The sequence below is a fragment of the Ambystoma mexicanum genome, chromosome 5q (assembly GCF_040938575.1).
Source record: "Ambystoma mexicanum isolate Mex_15411 chromosome 5q, UKY_AmexF1_1, whole genome shotgun sequence".
Classification (NCBI taxonomy): domain Eukaryota; kingdom Metazoa; phylum Chordata; class Amphibia; order Caudata; family Ambystomatidae; genus Ambystoma; species Ambystoma mexicanum.
Window position 1 is genome coordinate 556985647 of NC_090933.1, and position 26801 is coordinate 557012447.

The following is a 26801-nucleotide window of genomic DNA, read 5'->3' on the forward strand; positions in this document are numbered from 1 at the left end:
CCTAGTCTGTCCCTGAGTAGCCCCAACTACACCAGGTTCTCAGATGTGCTCAGACATAAGTAAATAGCACCCATTTATATTCACTTTATTCAAATGTCATTTTGTCTGAATAGTCTGAAAACAGGAGATTTGGCTCTTGAGGACCGGGATTGCGGTCCAGGTTCTATTGTGTCAGACGCAGAAATCATCATGATACAAACGTTTGTTCTACTTTGTAGTGCTGATCCCTTAACCAGCTCACGGGCACACCGCTTGGACTTATAAATCTGATCTTCTGATTCAAACATTTACGATCTCATCCAATCAATAAAAAAATAAACCGCCTCACTGCTTCTTCATCACTTCAATCAATAGGCATGAGAGTGTAATGTACAAGCCTGTCGAATTAAATATTCATTTTATCTGGCACTCTTTGTCTTTATCAGTGTAATAAGAACCAGAAATCAAGACACCAACAATCTTAACAGAGATCTACATTTTGGAATATATGGGTATAATAAAGCGGTGTATGTGATATTATCATTTGGAAAAATATTGTTGGGAGAACCATATGTTTTTCCTCCCACTAAACTGCCTTTCCAACATTTTCAAGGACTGGTAGGATTATATTAACGAATTCCAATCCTAGAATATGTGGGCCAAGTGCTGCATAGTATGAGGAAAAAATATCGTTTCCCCCAACCATGGGTTTTTCTGACCATCATATCACTTTATGCCGAATAACGATTCACATTCTTTCTTTTCTAAAACGTTTTTGTTTGTTTGTTGTCTTTCTTTTTAGTGCAATAGAGGCAGAGAAAGGAAGAATCCCAAACAAATCTTGCATTCCAATGATGCAGAGAATGTATTTTTTTTTCTCCAATCATTAACAAAATACTGTGTTCTGTTACTCAAGATATTCTATGAGGGAATCTGGAAAAGGAATGTGATTGGTCAGTCTGTAATGGAACTGTGTGCTACATAGCTTTGGCAGATTGCTAGCCGCCATCGTGAGCATGTCACAATTACTTACACTGCACACTCCTCTTAGAAATACACTTTTAAATGTAACTCTATTGGAATTTAAAAACTAAAGGGGTGTTTGGCGGTAGTTGTAAAACGTGAATATTCTGAATACTGTATGTTTTACCGCTAACCCAAATGATGAGGTTCATTACTACACCTCATAATGTATGCCTGCTTTTGTGTGGAGGAAATTTCTTCCACACTTTCACTGGTGCAAAGTGACTTTGCACTGCCACAAATACCCTGATTCATGAAGCAGTTCAAAAAGTGTATTTCTGCAGTGCAAGGTCACTAAGTACTGCAAAAATACACTTTGCACTGCTCCATGGATCAGGGTGGAGCAATGATTCGATCGAATTCCACACCATTTCCCTTCTTCGATCTGTGCATCAGCATGCTTTACACATCGTCTAAGTGAAGATTACGCAGTCACGTGCGCAAAACTCCATTCAGCCTGACCCCTCCAGGTTCTTGGGCCCTCTTACCTTGGCAGAGCTTGTCTGTGATTTGTTGGACAGGATCTCCATGGCGGCCTCCCTGCAGCGGGTGGGAAGGTTGAGCTTAGCAGCAGCTGCTGCTATGTGGGTGTCTTCACCACAGTGGACGTAGCCGTAAGAGCTGGCATGGCAGGGGCTCTGTGTGTGGGCGCTGGGCAGGCGATGAGGAGGCTTCACAGGATGTGAAAAATGTTTGCCTGCTGAAGAGACATTTGATTATCAATTGTGCATTGTCAGTTTTTACCTTACAATTTTTTTCTTGAACCATGACTGATTTCAAGTGTTCACAATTTCAAGGTACAAGAAACAAATACTTTAAAGGCCAACTAGTATATGTGCAGGATGAAAAAATCGGTTCAGGGAAATATGAGGCTGCTTTAAAGGGGCCCATTTGATACACTGTTGCCTGGGATCGGGCTGGAAAATAATTACACACCACGCACGGAGGAGTTTGTGAAGCACCGTCTTTATTAACTGCCTCCACCTAACTGGCGCCAAGCGAGCTTTTTCCCAACAACCCCTTACTTTATGCATGCGTCATGACGCCCGCCCCTTTGTGGGCTGGGCTTCCATTAACCCTGCAGTGGCGGGCAACACTGCCCCCGGACAAATGTCCAAACGTACCCTTAACATTCTTCGACTAGTCGTGTTGGTCTCTTGATGACTCGCTGCGGTCTCTCGTGTCGGATCTCTGCTTCCCCTTCATTCTGGGCACCTTCGCCTTGATCCGTTCTGCTTGCGTCCTCCTTCGGCAGAATCCACAAGTCATCTCGGGGGGCCCTTGGCTTTGGGGTGCTAGGTCTCAGCGGAGACTTGCAGTCTTCTCTTTTGATGTAATGTTTGAACTGTTGGCAATTCCTCGTGATGGCCTTGTCATGGTCTTGTGCTGTCACCATTGTTCCTTTTACTGCCGTGACTCTCATGGGGCTCGGAGCATACCGAGGGTCTGTCTTTCGTACCATGGGTTGCTGTACTAGCACCTCATCTCCGATCTGGAAGTCTTTTGGCATCGCCTTACGCCTTGTGTCGGTGTGCTGCTTCGCTATCCGTTTCTCTTCAGCGTCTCTCTGTAGTATTTCTGCATCTGGTCCTCTGTAGCTGACAGGTTTCGTGTTATGTGTGTGTGTAGCTCGTACCGTACTATGAGCTCGGCAGGCATTTTGTTTGTGGCTTCATGCAGCATATTTCAGTAGTCTCTGAGGAGCCGGCATAGTGCTAGATGAGGGTTGACTGCTTCGATTCGGGCTCTCTGGATTGTTTTCTTTATTGATGCCATGAATCATTCCGCCATCCCATTTGCTTGCGGGTGTCGAGGTGTAATCTTCATGTGTTTGAAGCCTAGATGGTTTGCCAGCGCTGCAAATTCATATCCACAGAAAGGTGGCCCATTGTCTGACTTAACCACTCTGGGGATTCCCCATTCGCTGAGTACTTTCCTCTAGCACTCTGGCTACTTGGGGAAATGCTGTGGTGGCTATTTTTTTTACTATCGGGAATCGCAAGTCTATCAGGAGTAAAAAATATTTGCCTTACTCTGTGGGTCCGTAAAAGTCTATGGCCACTCTTTCCCAGGGGTGTTCTGGTATTGGTGTATGTTGCAAAGGGGCCGGAGTTTTGGCTGGGGATGTGCACTGACAGGCATGACAGTTCTTTACCCATTCGTCCACTGCGGCGTCTAGGAATGGGAACCAGGCTTGATGCCTCAGTTATTTCTTTGTGTTTTTGGCTCCTCTGTGTCCTTCATATGCGGTGTGGACGACATATTTTCTCAGAGCAGCTGGGATTACGATGCGGTAACCCCTGAGTAGGATATTGTGGTCTTTTACCGCTAGTTCATTGTGTACCCTCGCTAGTTTCTCAGTTTTTTCCTTGCACACCCCCGGGTGGGCCAGCGTTGCTCGTCAGTGGTCTCTCTACTTGTTGGCTAACGTCAGGCTGATGGCCAGTGAGATGGTGGGGTCTGCGGCGGATGCTGCAGCGACTGTGTCTATTGAGAGCGCGGATAGTAGTGAGTTTGCCGCTACATAGTTGATATATGCAACATCTCCTTTCTGTGTGAGAGGGGCCCCCACTGGATGTCGTGACAGGTAGTCAGCAGGGTTTAACTTGCCCCCGGGTCGATGAATGATGTCGTAATCATATTATTGAAGGCGGATGCCCCAGCGTTCTATCCTTGGAGGCATCTTGGTGTGAGGATTGCCGAAAAGTGATAGTAGTGCTTGATGATCAGTTATCAGGGTAAATCTTTTGCCGATTAGAAAATTGAGGAAATGCTCACATGCCCAGACTGCGGCGAGGCTTTCTTTTTCCACCTGGGAGTAGGCAGTTTCCAGGGTAGATAGTGCTCTGCTTGCGTATGCTACCACGTGCCTGGGGTTGACGTCTGCTCCGCTCGTCTGTGCTAAAATTGCACCTAGGCCAACTGGACTCGCATCTACTATCACTTCCGTGTGCCACGTCGGGTTGAAATATGCTAGGCGATGGGCCTCGGTGAGGGGTTGCTTGATGTCGTTGAAAGCGCATTGACAACCTGGAGTCCAGTCAAATGGCGCTTCTTTCTCTAGGAGTTTCCTGAGCAGCTCTGTGAGGGATGCGTAGTGTGGTATACACCTGGTGCAGTAACCGGCCATCCCCAGAATAGAGCAGACATCGGCAGCCTGTTGTGGTTCTTTGAGTTTTGAGATGGTGTCCACTTTCTCAGGGTCGGGCATCATCCCTTCACTTGGGAAAATGTGTCCAAAAAAATTGAGCTTTGCATTGCTGAACCGGCATTTTTCGATGTTGAGTGTGAGGCCAGCAGCTTGTACTGCCTCACAGGTGGCAAACAGGGCGGAGTCATGGGCTTCTTTTGATGAGCCGAAAACGAGGATGTCGTCGCTGTAGTTCAAAGCTCCTTGTATTGGCCTAATGATTTGTCGCACCGTTTCCTGAAAGATTTGAGCGGCTGAGGAGATGCCAGAATTGAGTCTGCGATATCTGAATAAGCCGTCATGGGTGGCAAAGGATGTAATTGCTCTGGATTCCGGGTGTAGTTCCAATTGGTGATAGCCCTGGAAATCCGTTCCCAATTTACAGCTTTATATTGACGCATCTCAATTTATACAGCATTATATGTGAGGTAAAGTTTTGTGCAGATTGGTGCATATTTAGAAACAGTCTGCAAAGTTAAGTTCATCTTTAACAGCATTGGCGTGACACTTTCAAAACTGCATTTCCTGCTTTGCTCACTTAAACGCGCAAACCCAATTTTGGTTGCCAAATCTGCTACAAAAGTGGTGAAAGTCTGTAATCCAGAGTAACCATTCATGACTACTTCAGGAAGTTGCCCTCCAAAGGACTTTTAGCTGACATTGTGACAAAATGACTTCCAGTTTGCAGGCATCCAGGGGTGAGTAATGGATACAACACTTCTTCATTGTCACACTACTGCTAAACCAGCAATGATTCCAATCATAAAGGTGAAACAGACACAGCATGACATATTTACCTCCTTTGCCTCTTTAAGGTAGCATGGGCCAATGGGAGGCCTCTTTAGGAGGGATGCGAGCTAGCACAAAAGCAGTCGAAACAACAATATCACTGTGGTATCAAAATGAAAGAATGTCTAACCAAGGTTCTATAAAAATAGGATACATTATTTGAACTAAAAATACACACAAATAATAAAATAAGAATGACCCACCCCGTTAAGGAAAAACACAGAGAATGCAGAATTTGTAATGAAAGGGTCTGATGACAGGGGTTCACAGGAAGTAATTTCAGCAGCTGAAAAGTTCACAAATGATTTATTTTAAAAAGTTGAGGTTGGGCTCTTCCTAGTCACTAGAACCCATTAGGTCAGATCAGGGGGAGAAAATCATTTCAAATACATGTAATGCTTCTTCTTGGGGACTCAATAGTGTTGAGTCAGTCTTCTAGATCGTATGCAATGGGTCGAGTTGACATTGAGATGTTTCGAGATGGTTGCTACCAATGGATTTTGTATGTCACAAAATGTTGAGTCAGCTGAAGATGGTCCAGCGATATGGTGCAGTCCAGTAGCAACGATCGACTGGAATTGGATAAAGAGCAGGCATGTAATGGGTCGAGTTGGCATCTCGATTTGGTCAAGTCTATTTGAAGAGGTTCAATGAAGTGATTCATTCTTTAGTGGTGGCCAGCTCTAAAATGGCCACAGCACGGGGATTGGGTCAAGCCGTCAGCTCAACATCTCGACAGCAGATAGAAAAATGTGGCAAGCCTTAAAGACAGATCAAGGTACTTGCACCTGTCCAAAAAGCATCCCAAAGCAGTCAAGCCGGCTAGGAAATGGATCAATGCTGGAAAACATGGTCCAGAGCTCTTACGTGAATTCTGGGTGCGGTGGGGGCCCCATCCAGATCTTCAGGGGCAAGGTAAGTCCTTTATTCTGCACTTCGTAGCTAGGACGTTTCTGGAGTTCATTTACATGGGCCTTCACCTCCAGTGTGCAAGTTCCTGGGTACCAATGGTATCAATTTGTAGTAGGCCAGCAGGTCACAATTTGTCCAGCCAGTAGGTCACCCCAAATGTTTTTCTGGGATGGTTAAAGGAAGGGTGCTTCTCCCTTTTTTCAGCCTTTATCATCACCTCTTTTTCATAGGGCTTTGGAGTAGACTGTACGCCCAGTAAACATCCAGAAATAATCCTTATTCAGTAGTCCAAATATGATTGAACTGGGGGAGGTCTCACTCACTTCTACACTGGATTGGTTCCTTGCTACCCTTCTGTAAGGGGTCCCTTCCTGGCTGTTCCTTCAGAGTCTTCTGCCTGACGATGCCATACACATTGTGATTTGTCTGCAGGAAGTTGGGATGGGTAGTGGAAGTTTGGGAACCCTGGGTGAATCCAAGATGATGCAAACCTTCTGTGGCCTGATGCTTCTCTACTAGCTACTCTAAGTCCACCTCCTTTTCCTCACTGCCTACATCAAAAAGTCACTGTTAATTATCCTGCTTGTGCGATTTCTGGAAGAGCCTGTCCTTTGAAGCATCAGGCCAAGCCTTCCTACTGGGGAAAATGCCTGTCTTCCTGGAAGGTGGCAACCCTTTCCCAGGGAATACAAAGGCTTTAGTTGGAGCAGGGCCCAAATGTTTTTTTTAACTGAGTTCCAATCAGGGAATATATCGGAGTCCCTGACAGGAAGGTCACCAGATACTAAGCTGATAATAAAATTACTCCAAACTGGTTTGGCCAGCATAATTGTGGATTATCTGAGACCAGCATGACATCATTAGACATGGTTTATATTTAGAATTGTCATCAGTCTCAAGGTTCTGGGAGTGCATGATTATATGATTTAATTTAGGATCAGGATCTACCCATGGTTAAATGCAGACACTGGCTATTTGTGCTTTGTGCCCCATTAGCATTTCGGCAGGACTATACATGTCACCTTGTTCTGCCAAATTGCCAAGCTACTAGGTAGCTACTGGGAGGTGTCAGTAGGCATGCCAAGTAGATTTGCATCCTTGCACTATCCTTTTCAGCATTATGAAAGGGTGTTCTTATTAGCAGACCTCCCTTTCAGAGACAGACCTACATGCATCATTGTAATAATAAAACAACAAAAAAGATCAGTCTGTTCTGCCCTCACAGACAGCATTTTCCACAGGCATATATAGAACTAAAGTTATTCCAATGTTCACTTTGGCTTTTTTTTGCAATAAAAATCGGAATTGTTTTTAATACAACTGCAGCTCCCCTATGCCTTGTGGCAGTTTCAATAAAAATAAACATAAAAGCCACAGTTAAACTGACCTACACCTTCTGATGTCATTTAATTGTGAGCTTGGTTGATAGGCCTCCTCCTCTGACATGACAAATGTGTAGTAGCTGTTTTTCTAACCCAAAACAAACCATTTGGGTGTAATCATAGACGTCCTACTATTATCTCTGGGAGAACCTGTCACCTTCCAGGAGAACAGAATCTATCCACAGGGTGCTGGGCGCTATAAAGGATAGGCTCTGCCATCCAAAAGGAAATCACACAGATGATCATTTCTGGAGTCCCTTGTATGCAGTGCAGACAGGAGCAGTAGAGCTAGAGTAGCCCAGGAGAGAAATGCAGTCCAGAAAAGGGTCCCACTATTTTGGAATCTCTTAGGTCACTCACTGTTCTGTTAGCCCGTCCCCACTTTCTGCAGACAAAGCACTCTGGGGCTGACATCACCATGAAACATACTTTACAAACAATAGCCAGGGTTTGTCCCCTATTCTGGAAGAAGCGCAATACACTGTGGCATATTGACTATTTAAGGGGGCAGACCACCCCTTTATTTGAATCATCTTTGGACACCAGAACAAGAAGCATTCTCTTTGAACTTCATTGGGTGCACAATCTGCTCAAGATTCGACTTCCATAGAGGTGAAGATGAAGACTTCCAAGAAAGAAGCCAGGCCTTTCCCTCCCCAATCTAAGTGGAATACCTGGGCGATCTGATGCTGGAGCACTGCCTGCCTGCTGAGACACTGGTACCCAGGAGGCCACCTAGTGGAAGAGACAAGGCAAACGAGTGCTCTTGGGCAGCATTCCTGGCTGGTAAGGCAGAAGAAGACACAGGACTGGGCCTCACAAATATCTAGGGACAAAGGAACAGCTCTGGGCTCTGGTTGCTGCCTCTAAATTCTTGTTGGCTACACCAACCAAGACAATGCTTGCCTCTCGGAAGCTTCCTCATGCCAAGTAGAAGAAAGTTACACCCCTGCTTTATTTAAGCACCGTGATACCTCTGAGACTGAGCGGTATATAAATGTAATAAATAAATGTAATTAAATAAAGTACCATTGCCACTTGTTGACCCACACCACATGTAGGACCCAGTCCAACCACTCACCAACCCAATGCAGAATCGACACCACAGAAAGCACCCAAACACCTGGATTATTGATTTTCAGACTCAGGAAAAAGCCTAAAATGTATTTGAAGTAGTTCTGTCCCATGACTTTCCTTAAGGGCTAGAGTGACAATTAACAACCCACTCCCAATCTTTTTGGAGACCTCTTCATTGAACTTGAACATTGCTGTTGAAATTAATGCCTGGCTACCTCAGTCTTCATCTTGAGTGTCCCCTTTTATATCCAACTTTGCATTTCGTTATTATTGATATCACAGTTGCTTTAGTGGTAGTGCAGTGTTGTGTAGGATTTTAAATCACTATTCATCCCTGTACTCCTGCAAAGCAATAGTTATTTCATCACAGTGGTATATTGCAAAATCAAATTAACTTCTAATGATGTGAACACCACATCCCATACACACTGTCTTACCATCTCGAGATTCAGAATTCAAAGATCAGGTGGTCTCAGCTTCCAGGTTATTGCTGCCAAGAATTGCAATGCCTTCCTACTGCCTCTAAGATCGGAGCAATCTTGCTGGGCCTTCTGGAAACATCGTGACTTTTATCCCTACATACCTAGAGGAGATGCAACTACCACAAACTTGCCACTTCTGTACTCAACTTGTCTGACATTTTTCTTATGTGTTGCACTGTTGTAACTCCTGTAACCAGCACATGATGCCTGTGGGTTTAGTGTGCTTTATAAATGACAACATAAATAAATAAATACAGATAGAACATGCAAATAGATGTTACATGCATTGGAAATAATTGACAAGAAATAGAGTATATGCTATGAATAATTTGCTTGTGCATAACGAACATTTCAGCATCTCTGTATGTACTATTCTTGTCCATCAGCATGCACTACGGATTGCTCCAATGCAATAGGGTTAAAGGAAATCAGTGGCCCCAAACTTTGGCCGACCAGATGTTTTGGACTAAAATTCCCATTAACCCCAGTCAGCTTAGTCAATGGTGAGGGATCATGAAATTAAAACGCCAAAGCATATGGAGAGCCACAGTCTGCATACCCATGGTTTAGATTACTTACATTGTTTTGCAGAGGTCCTTCTAATTTCTTTACAATCACACTAAGCTAACGTTTTGTGAAAAGAGAGGATTTTGTCTCTCTCAGTTTGCACTCCCCCCATTTTCCTATTAGAACCTGGCACAAGAAAGGATTTGATTATGGCAGAAATAACACTTGTTTGCAGGTGTGTCATAAATGATTTATCATATCATATCAAATTACATGGTTGGATAAATGAAAATGATTCAAAGTTTGGTACGTTATATACTTCCTGTAATGTAAGCAACAATATGATTGGCTAGCAATCAGTGTTTATGATGCAATATGGACCGGCTATACCTCATTTTTTTTCTTCCATTCCTCTTCTCTAAGTCCACGGGTCACACAACTCGTGAGCAGCTGCTTGCACCAGGGAGCCTGAAGGAGATCAGAGTGGATCTCTTGCTGTGAATTTTGAGCGCAAAGAGTTCCCATGAGGAGGTGTTTTGGGAGCAGAGGGGTAGGATCTGGGTGGGAATGGCCGAAGGATTAGCATGGCCATGGGCAGTCAATGGGTAGGAAAATAATCAAACAACACCTGCACACTTTGAGTCCATCCTCCTATGCCATTTCACCCTATCTGTACTCTAATGCAATAGATTTGGCTTATAGGTGGTGCTAAAGCACCATCTAATAGCCCAAACTAAAAAGGAAAACCCTCACCCTCTGCGCACCATTAGAAAAGGGTATTTTGATTTCATGTAGTAAGTCTCACATCGTGCTACAGCCTATGCTGATCTAAGATGTTAGTGGTATAAACTTTGGGTGTTACAAGATAATGATACGAGTGTTAAATTAGTGAAGATGAATTTGAACTATTTTCAAAATATCTTTCATTAAAAAACACACCTTTTCAACAAAGTGATTGACCCCAGTTATCATGAAAGCCATAGCAGCGTTGGTGACCTGCTGTGGTTAATAGGTTTCTAGGGAAATACCCTAAGCTTTTTCCTCTGAAGGGCCATTCTTTATTGTCTGTACTGGCAAATACAGACTGCCATTTTGTGATTTATTATTTAAGTAACTAAGTGATATAACTGCTACATATAAAAATACATTATTTTCTTACCAGTTTATGAGATTAGTTTGCGTTGTTAATGATCTATTCTCCAAAATCTGCCACCAAGGTTGACAACAATTTGACATGGAAGTATTCTAACACTGAATAAATGATTTATACATGATACCTCTATTGAGGAATTCATGTAGAGTTTGAATTAACCTCCTCAATTGTTTTGTTAGAGAGGCTCCCTATGAATTAGACTTGCAATTACTTTGGGACCCTCGTCAATAATTAGTCAGGTGGAAAAGCAGCTTTCTTTGAAAAACTGTGTGTGCATCTCTTGCACACCTCAATATACTTGTAGATGTCTCTCTGGGGACAGCCTGTTGAAAGCAAGGGATGTGTGAATCACAGATTGTTGTAGGAAGGCAAAAGAATGCATTTGCTCCGATTGTTTCCTTAAAGTGACAATATTCACACTACAATTTTCAAAATGAGCAAAGTCTGGAGCTTACCTTCGGTATGGAGTGGGGCCTCTCGCTCTTGTCCTACGGGTGATATTGTATGTTTGCCAAACACTTGTGCATCAAAGCTGGCATAGTCAAATGGCACTTTTCCAAACTTGTCCTTCAGTTCTTTCGCCAGTGTGGTTCTTGGGGAAGTGTTGGGGATGGCAGTGTTTTGTCCATGTTGAGACGCCTCCACGTGGTTGACTAAATGTGGCCTGCAGATACAAGCATATGAAACAGAGATTATAAACAAGCATGCATGGAAAAATATGTTGTAAGATGGAGAAAGAAAGGAGGGCTGAAAGAACTGGGAGAAGGAAGACCGGGGCAGAGAGAAAGTGACAGGGTAAAGTGAGAGACATAAGAAAGAAAAAGGAATGAATGTGGAGTATGTAAACACAAGACACAAGCAATAATATGTTTTCAGTAGTGGATGTGTATTGTTAGTGGACTTGATAAAAACACTTCCGGATGGTGAATAGCCTTGTTAAGAACACGATAGATCCTGACCCAAGTAGTACGCAAGGAAAATTCCTTGAGCAGAAATATGCAAAGAAAGAGTCACTAACACCTTGAGGTAAATTTTGCCCAGAAATATCAGTTATTGTTCAATTCCTAGGCGATAAAGATGTTAGTTTCTGTAACATTTGAACATTCCTAACTGTGCACTTGCTTCTATCTTGTTTGTATATTTTCTTTTCCGTAATCCTAAGGAATTCATTTTTGTTTGCGACTACACATTTTCCTTATGTGCCAAGGACGAGTGTGCTCGTCCTTTTTGCATAGACTTCAATAATAGTCTGGCACCTAAGGGGTTTTAACCAAAGGCTTTGAGTTAGAGACTGTAGACTCAATAGGCTGATAAAAGGAATAATATATGCACTCCTAAATCCTAGCCCAGTGCTCCACCGGGAATGGTGTCACCCCACAAATTCACCAAATCATATGTATTTCTTTTTTTTGTCATCATCCACATTGCCAACACATATTAGACTGTCAGCCATTACAATTGTTTATCAACCCTTAATGATAAAAAAGAGGTGTTGTCCTTTACTCATATGTAGTGCACCTGCATTCTTACTTTAAAAGCTAATATGTAAACATGCTTCCATATGTCATAATGTTATTTACGATTGGCTGTTCTGGAGTGACATTTCACAATCGGTAGGCCCAAAAGTTTCAGTATATCTGGATTACTGCAGTGTTGTTAGTCACAATGGATGAAATATGGTATATTTTGAGTCTGTACAAACTGCATGTTCGTGTTCTAGTATACAAAGTTTAACTTTTCTGATTGTGCTCTCAATATATACCCTATTACATCGGCCAATCGGTCTGGATGCAAACAAATCTCTGTCTTACAATTAGCCTGCCCCTGTTATAGTGTCACCATTGGATATCAGAGGTTTCAAATACCATCAGCTTGTAACAGGTGTTACAAATCAAGCCTGATTATGAATTAAAACATCCATTTTAGTTTCAGTTTACAATTTGATTCTCCCTGTTTTATCTCAAAAACATAATTAATGTTAGTTCACCTCCCAGATGATCTGCGTTTTCATTGACTAAGCTGCGTTTCAAATGTATGCTTTTTAAAGTTACACATTTTATTGCAGTATGTTCCAGTGTCATCTGTTAATAAACAGTGATTGTCTACTGTAAGTAAGCAGCTTAGATGTAGGTGCATATTAGGTTTTAAGTGCAATCCAGGAAAGTAAATCAGATCATGCTGTTCTATCCACTTCATTCCACGACATGATGTCTATCTGTACACACTACTATAAAAATATTTTGACTTTTTCCCACAAATGTGTATATGTAATCATTAACGTGATACTGGTTTCCTCTGGACCTCCGAAACGTAGCATAGGGATATTGCTCATGTTACGAGGTGGAAGTTATGGTTGTCAAAGTGGGATGCATTTCTTTCAAGCAGCTTCCAAAACATTGTTGTTGCATATATTTTTTTAATAACCCTTTTAAGTCAATCGGCCTCATCACAAGTTGGGCGGTATCTGGGCTGTAATACCCCCAACTTTTTAGCATTAGCGCCCACCGGTCCGGTGGTATTACCGCCGGATCACTAGTTGGGGGCTAACTGTAAGTCTCCATTCTCCATAATGAAGAATTTTTGGCTTAATTACCATGCAGTAATACCCCTGGTGGTAATTGCACCAAAAATGGGCCATTTTTGCTGGGGGTAAACACGCCAGACTCGTGATAGGGCTAGCCCTTAAATACAGCAGTAATACAGTTACCACCAAATTTAAGGGCTACCGCCCAACTCGCGTTGAGGCCCAATCACTGGTATCCTAAAAAATATAGTATGCTATATATTAAATACACCATTGCTCTTTTGAGACCCAATACATCATTTTAAATGTACTGCATACATTTTCATATACCTCCAACACCTTTTCAAATACTTCGATGTTTATCTAGCCCTGCATGTTTCAATCCTACTAGTCAGACCTTCGTCAGGGGCATAAGACACATCAGTATTGCGCTGACATGGAGAAACTATAGAAACACAGCCACAGGGGCTATTGTTACATTTTAAATAAAATGACCAGCCCATCACTAGTCATTATGATTCTCCTACACACCAGATCTCTTTAGGTCTGAAAGTAGCTGCTTGGGAGAGAGCCAATATTATGAATTCAGAGGAGTAGTGAACCCATCTCATGTTCTTTATGTCACATAGATAGCTGGGCCAGCCACTGCTTAACAAAATATTGTTCTTCTACCAGTTCGAAAGATTAGCTGACCACAATTGTTATTGTACACTCAGTGGGCATGCTCTGTGTCTCTACGATTGTTCCTAGACCTGTTCAATGCATTTCTGCTCTTTTGTCTGACATTCCATTTTCGTATGAGATCTACCTCCAGTCTCTACTTCCATGCTATGGGTGCTATTTCTCTTTAAATATAAAAATGGTCGCAGCAGAAGATTTTACCTTAAAGACTTTGCATGGAAAGAATCAAACAGACAAGTTATTGTCAGTGGGTTTGTTATAAGGTTTTATTTGAAAAGACTCCTCTGTTACATAAATGGTGATGTATAAACATATTGGCCTCTTTGTTACTATGTGAATGTGTGATGGGGGTCTCTGGCATTAAACCAGCACAAAAATCCAATGCATTTGTTTCTGAACCATCCTGTAATATCAAAATGTCATTGGCACACCTTTTCCAAAATAACACATTTCTCTGTCGGGCAGCGAATGGCTATATGCAGCTTTTTTCCAAATTCTACATACACTGGTGAAGCACATAGCTGTGCCTGCGATCTGAGGATAAAAATCTTCCCCAAACCTGAACAAAATCTAATTCAAATTGATGCAGTCACACCATTCAATTCATTCCTTCTTGTGATTGGCAAATTCAATATGATGGGAATCGATATGATCTTTGATTTTCCTAATAGCCACTTCTTGGGGAATCCTAGTATGCAAGGACTTCACATCAATACCCATCAATTAAAACCTTGGTGGATAAAAATGCACTTTTAATCATATAATGTGAATGATATTGGTAGCGGCCTTAATATATGATTTCTTACATGGTATGTGTTATTTCAGATAGAAGTCTGCATATTGTGAAGGGTTCAAAAATTATTTTAAAAACATCTTTTCTTAGAGAAATGTTAAGATGCACCATATTAGGAAACACCTTTATATGTGGGACTATTTTCTCAATATATGGAATTCCTGGGTCACACCAGATTTAAGGGCTATTGTAGAGACCCAACAATTACTGGATAACTGACTGGAGAAAACCTGTAAACTTTAGAGGGATTGATAACTGAGGAGAGCAACTTCATTGATCCTCCACCATTTTCCAGGCTACTCATCCACTCAGACGAGGGCAATTTAAATGTAACATATAGCTTTCCAAAATAAATTTGGATACTCAAACTCAACAGTTTTCTCTTAACCTTGATTTTGTGTGATTTAGTCCAATTATTAAATCTACTGCTAACAATACATCAATTGTTCATTTGATTTAGGGGAATCTCTTCACTTGTCAATTTGATAGAGAACAGTGGAGATTTGATATGCAATGCCTCAGGAAGAAAGGAAATAAATGGAGACATGGCAGGAAGTTTATTTATTTACTGCTGGATGTGGTACATTGGAATATGGACATCCGAGAGGGGGGATATCCGCTCTTCACATTAGCCCAACACAGGGGAATTCAGGCAGCAGCGGGGACCTGCTCTTGTTATCCCACCGCACTCCCCTTCATGAAGCAAGAGAATGCCTTGGTGGAATGCCGCCTTCTGGAGTCATATGGTGAGCACTACACTAACCCACAGCCCTGCTCCTCTCCTGCACATCGGCATATGTCTGCCTAAGGAGCCTGCAATTTACCACTTGTTTGCTCTGAGGTAGCAAAAGAGGCAGCGCGTTGCCAAAACATATCATGCCAATCCATGTCTGAGCCTCCAAATAGCAGCGTGTTCGCTCTAAATGGTGCGGCTCCTCTTGGCTGCCATGAAGGGAGTAGCGGCAAGCACTGCAGAGTCGCTGCCTTTCCTCCTGCATTGCCTGCACCAGCACTGGAAGCAGAAGTTGGTTGGTGCAAGTTGCACTTCTCCAGCGGCTGCCTCTGCATCCCTCCCCTCCAACCATTTCAGAAAGTAAACTGCGGCCATTGTTTATAGTCACAATGCTCTTTAGATGAATGTATGCATATTTCTCTTGCTTTGGCTTCTTGGAACTAGTGTAAGATCAGTGAGGCCCAGTGTAATTGTTTATTTTTAAAATTTTATTTTTACATGTCTCACATCAAAGGCAGATAAGGGGCATACATTGAATATGTAGAGATATAATTAAAAAATGTTACTAAAACATATTTTGTACCAGAGAGGTTGGAATTGAATCTGCCAAGTAGTTTGTGGATGTGAGCTAGAAATCGTTTTTATTAGTACTTGTTGGAGCGTAGAGTGTATTCCAACCACCTCGCTGGGTTTTTTGGTGACTGGATAAGTAAGGTGTTTTTAATGGGCCGGTTTTCAGTCTGTTACGTTTCATATTTTGGTCAGAGAAATATGTCCTTTTTCTTAGAGCGGAGAATCTCTGTTAATCACATCTATGTGTTGGCCTAGTGTTATTGTTACCATAGAGGGTGTAATAAGACTGGGCTGTGAAAATAGTTTGGCCAAATATCTGTTCAATTGTCACTTTGTGTCAGTGATTAATGATCATTGAAAACAGATGTGACTTTTTAAAAGTTGTAGTTGTTCGCAGTAATGCCACTGCTATTGAGGGACGATTCCATTACATCTGCCTGAGCCCCGAATGCATTGATGGTAGGGCGTGCAGTGGCCTTGATTTGCCTGAAGTGCATTCTGTCACTAGAGACTTCACCATTGGTGAATATAGCCCACCTGATATGGCATAATGGATCTGAAAGAGAGTCAGGAAGTATGTAGGTGGTGGCAGAGCATCTCTGGTCCATTTGTGCATATGGACCATGCACAACAAGGAAGTTCTGCGCCATTCCATCTACCTGCTACAGCCATTTTTCAATTGCTTCCCTCGTGGAGTCGACGTTCTCCAGAATGTACTGTGGAGCTAGAAACTTCCCCACTAGTTTATGGTGCACTCTTGATTGTGCCTCCTCAGACCTACAAGAGGCACAGGAAGCTTGTATGTACTAACAGGAACATGCCCACTTGCATCTTTTACAATAAAGTGTAAGTATCTATCCCATCTGCCTGCCCTGGGCTTCATTTCCTGCTCCTACCATCAGTCCAAAGTCTCACTGTATTGCTATGTGGGGCTCAATTGGTCCTCTTAACCCACATGAAAAACCTGCAGTTATATTGTCTGAAGGCACCAGTGGAGCCAGCCTCGGTAGAGCAGTTGGCAAAGAGTGCTGACCTGTTTGGCTGCATGCTGGCTTGTTCTCCATCCAATTCGCGAACGCTCCAAGGGAATACAACATGCTGGCCAAGTTCCTCTACAGTGACTCTGATCCTAGAGAACACTCCCATAATGGCTATCTTCTGATTATTGCATTATTGCCACTTGTCCACCCAACAGATCCATGGCTGTTCCTTCTGCGTCAGTTCTAGAACCAATGCCTAACTAGAACATTTTCCAGCATGTATTATCCCACACCATTCTACGTGTGTTGGTTCCCGATCCTCTGCAAGCTCTCCAGAGAATAATGGCACACTTGTGTACCGATGGTAGCACTTGCCCAGCACTTATCCTTTAGTCATTGTTTTTTCACTTTAATCATTAGCACCCTTGGTGTGGGAGCCAGCCAATCAGGAGGCTTGAAACACAGGTTGAATCTCCCAATGTCAGTCCATGTTCCAAAGCACTTGATGGCCGCCTACCCCACCAGCCATCTCCCCCCCCAGCCCCGACCCTTTTTGAAATCACCCCCTCCTCATTTACCTCATTGCAGCGTCATCAGCACTCGCAGCCGCTGCCACCGCAGTTGCTTCCTTCTTCCTACTGCCTTTCCTCATGCGTGAGGCCACCATGGAAAGGGAAGAGGGGCTCTGTATGAAGCCCCGCCTTCCCTTTCCATGGTGGCCATCTTTGAACAGTCTTTCCGTTCCGTGAGCATAGCGAAAATACTTTCAATTTGCCCATCCCAGCCCATGGGACTAGATGCTAATGGTGTTATGTACCTGTTCCAAGGGCTGGAACGGGTGCTAATGGCCCAGGGCCCTCGTTTAAAGCTAAAGCCCTTGCTTCGCTCAGGCCTTTAACTTGGGACGCCGGGCCATTTCCAACCATTACAGACCTTGGAACGGGTGCTTAAGGGCATATTTTGTGTCTGCAACCATACTTTTGCCCTGCTGATTTCCAGCTTCTTTCAATCTACCCTCGACTGCTCAGATCTTACCAAGGTGTTCTCCTACCTGTGAGCACAGCTCTATATTTGACCCCGTCTTCTTTCCCCACTCTATACTGAGCCCTTCCCTCTTTCCGTCTGCCTGAAATTGTCCTCTTACTCCATCAGCCACGATATGGAATGTGGCCTTTGGGTTTAGCTGTTAACTTTCCCTATCGCGCCTTCAACCCTGCCCGCATCTGTTCTCTCCCTTCCTCAACCAGGAACTGGAATGACTCCTTTAGGCGTAGTTGTGAATGCTCTTTGAACTTCATACGTCTGTCCACTCGCTCCCTTCCCATTCCACCTGCCCCAGTCAGGACCTGGAATGCAGTTTTCAATCTCAGTTATGAATGTCAACTAGCCACCCCCACCTCTCCCGCAGCGAAATTAATGGCAGCTTGGTGTGTTTACGAAGCTTGCATAAAGGAACACAAATGCGTACATAAATACACAATACACAAATACATAACGAAATATATTGCCACGATGACACTTATATTTCAAGGTCGCTTGTTTTAACTTTAAAATAATACAACACAGAAGTATGATTTTTAAATGTTGCTTCCACTTGAATCTGTTTTGTTGTAAATAATGGAAAAACCGCTGCATGTTAATGTTAGCGCATACCACTTTCCAAGGGCAGCTCTGAAAGGCATACCTTCATCGTTGTAATACCGGAAAGTAACAGAGTGCTCTAAAAACCTTTCTGAATTCCTGCTGGATTTTGACTGCGGGCCTTTAATGAAAATATCTGTTCTAGTGGGTACCTTGCTGTATGTGTAAGAAAGAAACAGGCTGGCTTAAGGATAATAACACACACAGGCAATATTCCTTAAAATGAGAGATAATGTATTATTTGTCTTTGTTATCAAACATGAGATGCCCATGGTTATATTAGAAATTCAAAGATTGCGCTTGATGGGCAAAGCTTATCGAAATAAGCTGAACGGCTTCCTCTGAAAGCCAGCGATGGTCTGTGCATGGCAGTGTGCAGGCTTAATCCAGAAAGACATCTGTCTGGAACGTCACTTGCCCAGAGTAAAGTTTCTGTACCTGCACTTGCTCAAAATAAGGTGTATGTCAGTCTGTCTGTCCGTTCTCTATCTATCTATCTATCTATCTATCTATCTATCTATCTATCTATCTATCTATCTATCTATCTATCCAGCATTTGATCCATCTATTTTCAAGTATATAATGCAGTGTAGGAAGAGCAGGTCGGTAGTTGTGGGCGAATCTATTTTCCCTGGCACATGATTTTGTGCAAACCTATGTTTTTGGAGCCATTAGGTAAATCGCCCCACAACTTTTCAAAACATGTATTGGTCCACCAGAGCATTCTGGGTTGGAACATCATAGAAGGGTCCCAAACAATGAACTTCTCATTCAAACTCCCACACTCATTTTTGCTCAGAGCGTAAAAAACGATGGCTTTCATCAACACCATATTTGACCATCGGTCTGCCATCGGTCTGCCATTACTTCAACATACAAAAAGTTTTTTTGACAACTTATTTTAAAATTATTTCAGAAAGTGATTAGTGGAGGCCAGATTGAACAGTTTTAGATTTCGCTCAATCTTTTCGGATGGGAACATGGGGCAACACACCCCTCTCCCCAGAAATGTTTTTGCGTTGGCGATGGACTATACATGATTAATGTCTCTGGGGTGGGTACACCGTGTCATGCACTAGAGGCAGGCATTAATCCCCATTAAAAAAATAATTTGAGTGGCAGACCTATGTAGAGTTTTACATACAATGACTAAATGCAGTTTGAATGCAATGTCTGTGGGCTGCAGCCTGAGAATGATAACTGCTACGCCCTCGCTCAAGATGGCATCTGACGCATACTGCATATGCCTAGGAACACATGTCAGAAACAAGGCTTAGATATTATAAGGAAATATCACTCGCACACTTTTCCAGTTATCACCATTATATTTCCTGATATTGACATAGGAGGGTGAGTGGTGCAGGTTCCTGGCAAAAGGTAAGAACCCCCTCTTCGGGGGAGGGTGGAGACCAGCAGTACCTCCATTGGTGTCTCACCATTTACCTGGTGAGGGCATTTTATGCCAAGACACTCAACCAACTGGCTAGGGAGCTCGGTGAATTGACAGGTACTCACACTCGCATTAAGCATACAGTTTGAACATACACCAATAGCATCAGTACCAACACTAACACAGCGCACATGTGTATATGTTAGGTGCCACATCATATGTTCAAATACACACGCAATTATTATATGGTCGTTTGTGCAGTTGCACAAAAAAAACCTGTAAACTGTATCCAGCAACTAAAACATACAACCTCATACCTGTGAATCTGGTCAGTTGTGGGTCCTCCTGCTGAAATATCCTGTTTTTCGGGACTTTTAGACACTTTTTCAGCTGCAGCGATTGGACAGCCTGAAAGGCTGGCGAAAGGAAATGACAAGAGTATGAGTAGGAGAAATGCTCGCATTGACTTCCAGCACATGCAACTGGCTTGCATGTGAAAGAATGTGCATGCATACATTATCTGACTAATGATACATATTTCCGAAATATACCTGTAATCCTTACCTTTATGAAATGAGACAATTTCCCCCCCATTACTATCTACAAATAATATAGCTTGCTCTGTTATTACCACTTGCAGCGTCTTGCTAACTCGTTGAAACAATTATCTTATATTAATGAGATATCATAACTACATTAACTATATAAAACAGCAGATACAATTATATACAATCATAGATCTGAGTGAAATCTGAGCGGCAGCGAGAGTTGTCCATTTTGTCTATCTCTTCAATGTCCCGCCTGCTCCATCCTGCCCGATTCCGTCTCATCTTCCCTCTCTAATGGTCCCTCCTCTCCTCCTGCCCCCCATCAGCGCTGTGTAGTTGCCATAGTTCCATAAAAACAACATACAGTAAACACGACACATCATCCCATTGAATATATAAATATATATGGACATGTTTTTTGTCAGTAAAGTCAGGTTAAAAAAAACCTGCATTTATTGTTCCATTTGTTCAGTTCTGCGATGAGCCATTTTCATTTTCTGGTGAATAATATCTGCGTTATTGACCCCATCTTCTTTTTCATTTAGAAGTGCGCTGTGCCGGCCCGCTCGGCCCCCGTCCAAGCCATATGCATCCCTAACTTTCCTATTTGCAAGTGCAGTGCGATGACGCGTTTCCATTGAGTGAATTCACTGCAATCTTGGCATGCGCTCTCAAGATGTTTGCAGTCTGTCACATATGGAGATGTGATGAAGACGCGGTTCAGCAATGAGGAAATAACAGAGAAGTGTTAATATTTACTTACATAATGTCTGAGAGATGTTGATATGAAAATCACATTTGATCATTAACTCTTACTTGCTGTAGTTGTAGCCGTTTTAGAACACAGACCGCCTTCAAGCAATCTGTTGAAGCCAATGCGTGGTTCCTTGAGTTTCTAACACATCCACATATAAGCTTTTTTTCCCTCTATTTCTATTGAGACTTTGTCACTTATGGTAGAATCTATCTTTCTGTGGAATCTTTGATTGGATGCACTGCAGGGGTGGATTTCTCCTGTCTGCCAATGACGGTCGATAACCGCATGGTAATAAGATTACGTTTCCCAGCTTCCTGAAGTAGGCTCTATGACAAACAACAAGATTCCATCCCATTCCCATCCATTCTGAAAGCTAGTTAACATATTGATTGACCCCTGTCATTCCAAAGGTCAATGTTCAAGAAGTGGCCAGATGGCCTCACATTGATCTTGTAGTCCTGGCGTTGTGATCTGCCCTTCCATGTGTTTATGGCTTAGTATCACGTGCGGATGCTTGGCAAAGGATTGAAGTGCAATAGGTTTTCTCTCTTTATTTTAACATTTGAAGGGGCCAAGATGGAGGAGTCAAAAGCAATAAATTGGTGGGGAAGAGCTGCCTCTTTGCCACCTTGGGAAACTCGCAACGGTTGTGATTGGTGCTGGTTGTTGGAAAGGACGGGTTACAGAAGTGGGCCGTCAGAGCAGAGAAAGGGCATCCCCCCACACCGCTTCTTTTGTGATAGTGAATGTTACGATGTGAGGAGTAGAAGTGTCAGAGGGGTTCAGGTTGAGTAACGAATTTGAATTTCTAGTAAGTAAATGCAGTCTTGTCAAGAGAGGAGCTGGTGAATGATGCAATGGGAATTAATAACACACACTTAGGGTGCACTCCATGCTTAGAATGTGGTGCAATACTTCACTCCCTCAAGCAGGGATACAAAGCTAAGCATGTGACTAAGACAACCCCTTCAGTGGTCTGCACTCACTTACTCAAGTGCGGGAGAACTTATATTGATTATGCCCACTAAGAACTATCACGTGCTGCATATGGTGTTTTAATTATCCTTCAAGGTCATATGATCACTTGTCTAGTGATTCAAAAGAATCAAACGCCTCCATGCTATTATTCCTTTTAACTTTCCTATGTAGACATAGCAGTTTGGTTATATCCCAGTGTTCTGTGCTATAGCCAAAGCTCTTCTTCAGCAGGGGCTATACTTATTTAAACGCATTTAAATACATATAGCACAACTCATATTATACACAAAGCATGCAATAATAGTGTGACCATAAAGTATCACAAACATCACCAACAAAGATTATATATTTTTTTTAAAACCACAGCACAAGCACCCAGCATGATGATTCCCATGAAAACTACAAATAAGAACTCAGTAAGTGTGATACATGAAATTCATTTTCTTCATTACAACATGGAATTCCCTCTTCGCCACTACTTTTGTGGGTCTGCCTGGGATAGATGAGGCTTCTACTGTCCCTTGAGGTCTCTTTTTGTGGTTCCTGTGTCTGGACTCCACATTTGTCGAGGCTTTCCCATTCTAAGATTCTCTGGGTTTTAGCATCTTATATTGGACAAACCTTTCTATCTCTCTTGACCTTCACTTAGTCTTAGACTTTTTTTCCAACATGTTTTTAACTGTCACTTTCATTTTAGTCATTTGGGAGGAAATTGTTTCCCAATGTATATTAGACTGCATTGTCACAATGACTCTCGTTCTTTGATAAAAGTTAATTTCCAACATCAATGCCTCTTGGTTCTTTACCAATGTCTCTGGGTCTTGAGTACGTCTTCTTTCAAACAAAAATGACTCCCTGCAGGTGATAGGATTCTGTTTCCATTATGAATTAGTTTTGATTTTCAAACTGGACTCATGCTGTTGGGTAAAACCTGTCTTCAGCTAACATGACTCTTGGGCTCTGATAACACTTTCTCCAAAATACATCCGTCCTGATTATCTCATTTGACTCTTGGTCTTTGGTAAGAGTTAATTTCCCAGCACGCATCAGTGTTTCCCTTCGATCAGTCTTCCAGTATATTCTCGTACAGTGGAGTGGTTGGTCTTAGTCTATGCGTCCCAACATCATCAGTTCACATCTCTTACTCTTTAACAGACTTGACCTGGAGATTAGACTTCCTTAACCATCTTACATTGTTTGTGTAAGTATTCTATTTGTACTCTTCTTCTTTGTGTCCCTTGCTTTTATGCCACAGAATGCGTTATTTGCTATGGCTCTCGGTAAGGTACGGTAAATCTGCCAGTAATGTTGGCCTCACTGTGCGTGGCTCTGTAAGGAAAGGGCTGGGGGCTGTGTAAGTGGTAAAGTTGTAAAGACAGGTGCAGAAAAACTGTGGTGGTGATGAGTGCATGCTGGAAGAACCTATTACCTTTGAGCAGATGTGTGTTCTACTATATTCAGGAAGGGGGTCAATGCATTGGGAGTAAAATCTGTAAGGACGATCCCAGCATTTATGAGAGCAGCAGTGGATGCACTGGAGTGGGGTGGCATGTTGATTGGAAAAGGACAGGGTAAGAGAGTCTGTGTTTAGTGTGCAAGAACCTGTGAGTCGTATGATGGGAAGTGAATGGTAACATTGAAAGATTGGAAGTAGTGATTGAGAAAAACACTTGGCAAAGAGGAGTGAGGTCAGTGCTCTGAAACCTCTTCCTGTGTGATTGTGGCAGCCATGCTTGTTTCGGAGATAGTGGTTTGAAGGATCGTCCCGTAAGAGAGATGAAGGGCATCTGGATACAGTATCCCCGATTTGGATTGTGTTTCGATTAAGCAAGCTTTATGCCAGATTTGGCTCCATTGTAAAGAGTTAAATGGTTTGGCTGGCATAGTGTTGCTTTGTGAATTGAGACACAAGGAGGCCAGTATTAGTTTCATTATTACATATCAAATTCGCTTGGTTGAAGAGCTATGTTTTGAGTTGGTTCCTAAACGTTAGGCGGTTCAGTTGCCCATGGAAATGCTTAGGTAGGTAGTTGCAAAGTTTGGTAGCCAGCACGGATAATGGGAATCCCACTAGTCTCTTTCTATTGAAGTCAGGGATACGGACTAGAGTGGTGCTCATCGACCTAAGTGTCCTGGAGGGTGTGTAGTGCTAGAAGGTCATTGTGATACAGGCTAGGCCCTTTTCATAGTAAGTGCGATGGGTAATGCAGAGGGATTTGAAATGTATTATTTTCTTGACAGGGAGCCAGTGAAGCATGTGAATATCAGGCATGATGTGTTCGAACATTTTCATCCTGAGAAGCAATCTGTCTGCTACCTTTGGTGCTCATTGTAGTTTTTACATGGTGTGAGCCTGACATGAAGGCTGTCAGCATAATCCAATCTTGTTAAGAGGGGGTGTCATGGCTGTGCCCCTGCAAACAAAGGACAGGTAAAGTAAGATGAATCAAGGAGAGCAAAGTTAGAAAAAAAACTGCTTCTGACATTGGCTGTTCTGGGACTTCTGGTCTAGTGTGAGGCAACTATCCATTGTAGTTTCGAGATTCCTCAGCATGGATGATGGTATAAGGCAAGGGCCCAGCTCATTGGACTAAGGAGTTGGTGATGAGGACCTGTTAGATGGGACTGCACTGCAAAGCATGAATTTCGTTTTGGCGGGGTTTTACTTTAGTTTGTTTTCCGGCATCTATTTGTGAAAGTGTGCACAGCATATTTTTACGTCTGGTGAGTTTTTTGACAGTCTGTTTTCCAGTTTATAGATTATATGTGTGTCTTCTCAATAGTTAACAACGGATAGACTAATGAAGTCCAGTAGAAGTGTCTTGTAGATGTTTAAAAGCAGTGGCAACTTGGGGCAATCCACAGGTCAAGCAGCGTGGCTGGGATTTATAGGATTCCATAATGGTGAATGTATGTTCTGTCGGTGAAGAAAGAGGTGATCCAGCGTAGGCCCAATCCTTTCATTCCAGTGTCATCCCCTCTCTTTAGAAAAATGTAAGAATTTCATGGCTGATGCTATGAACAGCTACCAAGAATGTCTAGAATGATGTGAGCACTCTCAGAGTTATCATCCTTGTTGTTAATCAATGTGGCCCATACAAAGCAATGGGTTGAATCGATGCCCCTTGTTGGTGTGAAGAAGGTTGTTTCGAAGAAATCCTGAAGTTGATTGTATATGACTTTTTCCAGTATTTTTCTGATGAACATACTTTTGAGATGGAATATAGCTTGCAGGGTCATTTGGATCCGCTTTCTGCTTTTTGAAGGGTAGACTGATGTAAGCTGAATTTAAAAGTAGGTGGATGGTCATGGAAGTAATTTAGTCATTCAGGAAAGAAACAAACACAGGCATCAGTTCAGAATGTCTTGTTATTATTATTATTCTGATATTTTTTGAGTGTGGGCCTAGCTCCGAGAAGCAACGGAGCACTTTACAGAGGTATACAACAATACAGATACACAAAGGAGCGCTTTACAGAGGTATACAAAATTACAGATGCATAAGAGAGTGCTCTTCAGAGGTAACAACAGAAAAGATATACTGTGGGGGGTAGGATACAGAGGGGCACAGAGGAGTGGTACAGGGTACACGGGGAGTGGGGAGGAGAGGGAGGAAGAGGGTGCTTAGCAAGGAGGTCTGAGAGCCCATCAGATACAAAAGAGTGACTCACAGTTTTGCAATGGTTTTATACAAATTAGTGAGACAGGCATCTTCCAGCGAGCCTGCAGAGTGGCAAGAGTTGATGGTAACAAGTAGTGTGAAGAGGAGGAAGGAGGTTAGCAATGGGTAGATGACTCTTTGGTGGTGGGGTGGGGTGTTGCTGGACCTTTATTATCCAGGTGTTCTTGGATGTGTAATATATATTTGTGCTAAAATGTGTCACAATCGGGCCGTATAATTCTTGAGCGGGAATTGAGGTTGTGTTGCAGGAAGAATGGCCTTTGAATTCTTGAATGCGCTTGAGAAATTTCCTTTTGGCTGTGTTGTGCTAAATCAGTGTATTGGGTTTTGTGCAATTTCTTGGCTTCGATGATTTCGGCCGTCCCATTAAAGGTAGACCAATCTGTCTGGCTACCAGTTGTGATAACAGCAGATTTTCTTAAGTTTTCAATTTGCTTTTTCCATGTGTCATTTTGCAAATGTCTTCTTTTGTGAGTTTTTGAAAAGTTTCTTCAGAGCGCTGCCTTCTAGCAAAGTTCATCCATTTAGTGAAGCTGTTTATCTGCTTTTTTTTCGGTGCGTCCCAGGTGTGGATTGGTTTGTTCTAATAACATGTCGATTCACACTTCTATAGAGGTTATAGAAAGGTTGAATGGTCCAAAGGATAGTTATTCATGTGGCAGTGCTACTGTGAAAATTGCGAATGAAATGGATACATTTTTTTCATTATAGAAAATGCCATCGAGCATGCGACTAGCCATGTGGGTGGCACACTTCACCATTTGTTTGAGATTTAGGGCGTAATTCATGGAAATGTGCACAGAGATCCCGCAGGGGCAGCGCGCTGAGAAGGACACTGCACAAGCCAGCGCGCAGATTAAAAATTACACGGCCCGTGTATTCATGGAATTTACTGCGCAAAGTAACCATTTTCGCAAGTCGATCCCGGAACGCCACTGACCTGCCCCCACGCAAGGCAGAAATCGCCAGGGTAGCTACATATGCATGCTCCACCGGGGCACAAATACACACACCCTTCAAACAGTGC

The 26801-nt window shown here is 42.7% G+C and overlaps 1 protein-coding gene across 3 annotated transcripts in view; it reads right to left on the reverse strand.

The window, feature by feature from the left end:
• ST18 (ST18 C2H2C-type zinc finger transcription factor) overlaps window positions 1-26801 on the reverse strand; it is a 683846-nt gene that overhangs the window by 191470 nt on the left and 465575 nt on the right. For 2 of the 3 annotated variants that reach the window (XM_069621037.1, XM_069621035.1), the window contains exons 9-11: window positions 20127-20225; window positions 10950-11158; window positions 1491-1702 (exon numbers count right to left, since the gene is read on the reverse strand). In XM_069621037.1, coding sequence (XP_069477138.1) covers window positions 1491-1702; window positions 10950-11158; window positions 20127-20225 — 520 coding nt within the window. The remainder of the gene's footprint in view (window positions 1-1490; window positions 1703-10949; window positions 11159-20126; window positions 20226-26801) is intronic. The other variant, XM_069621036.1, reaches the window with a different exon arrangement.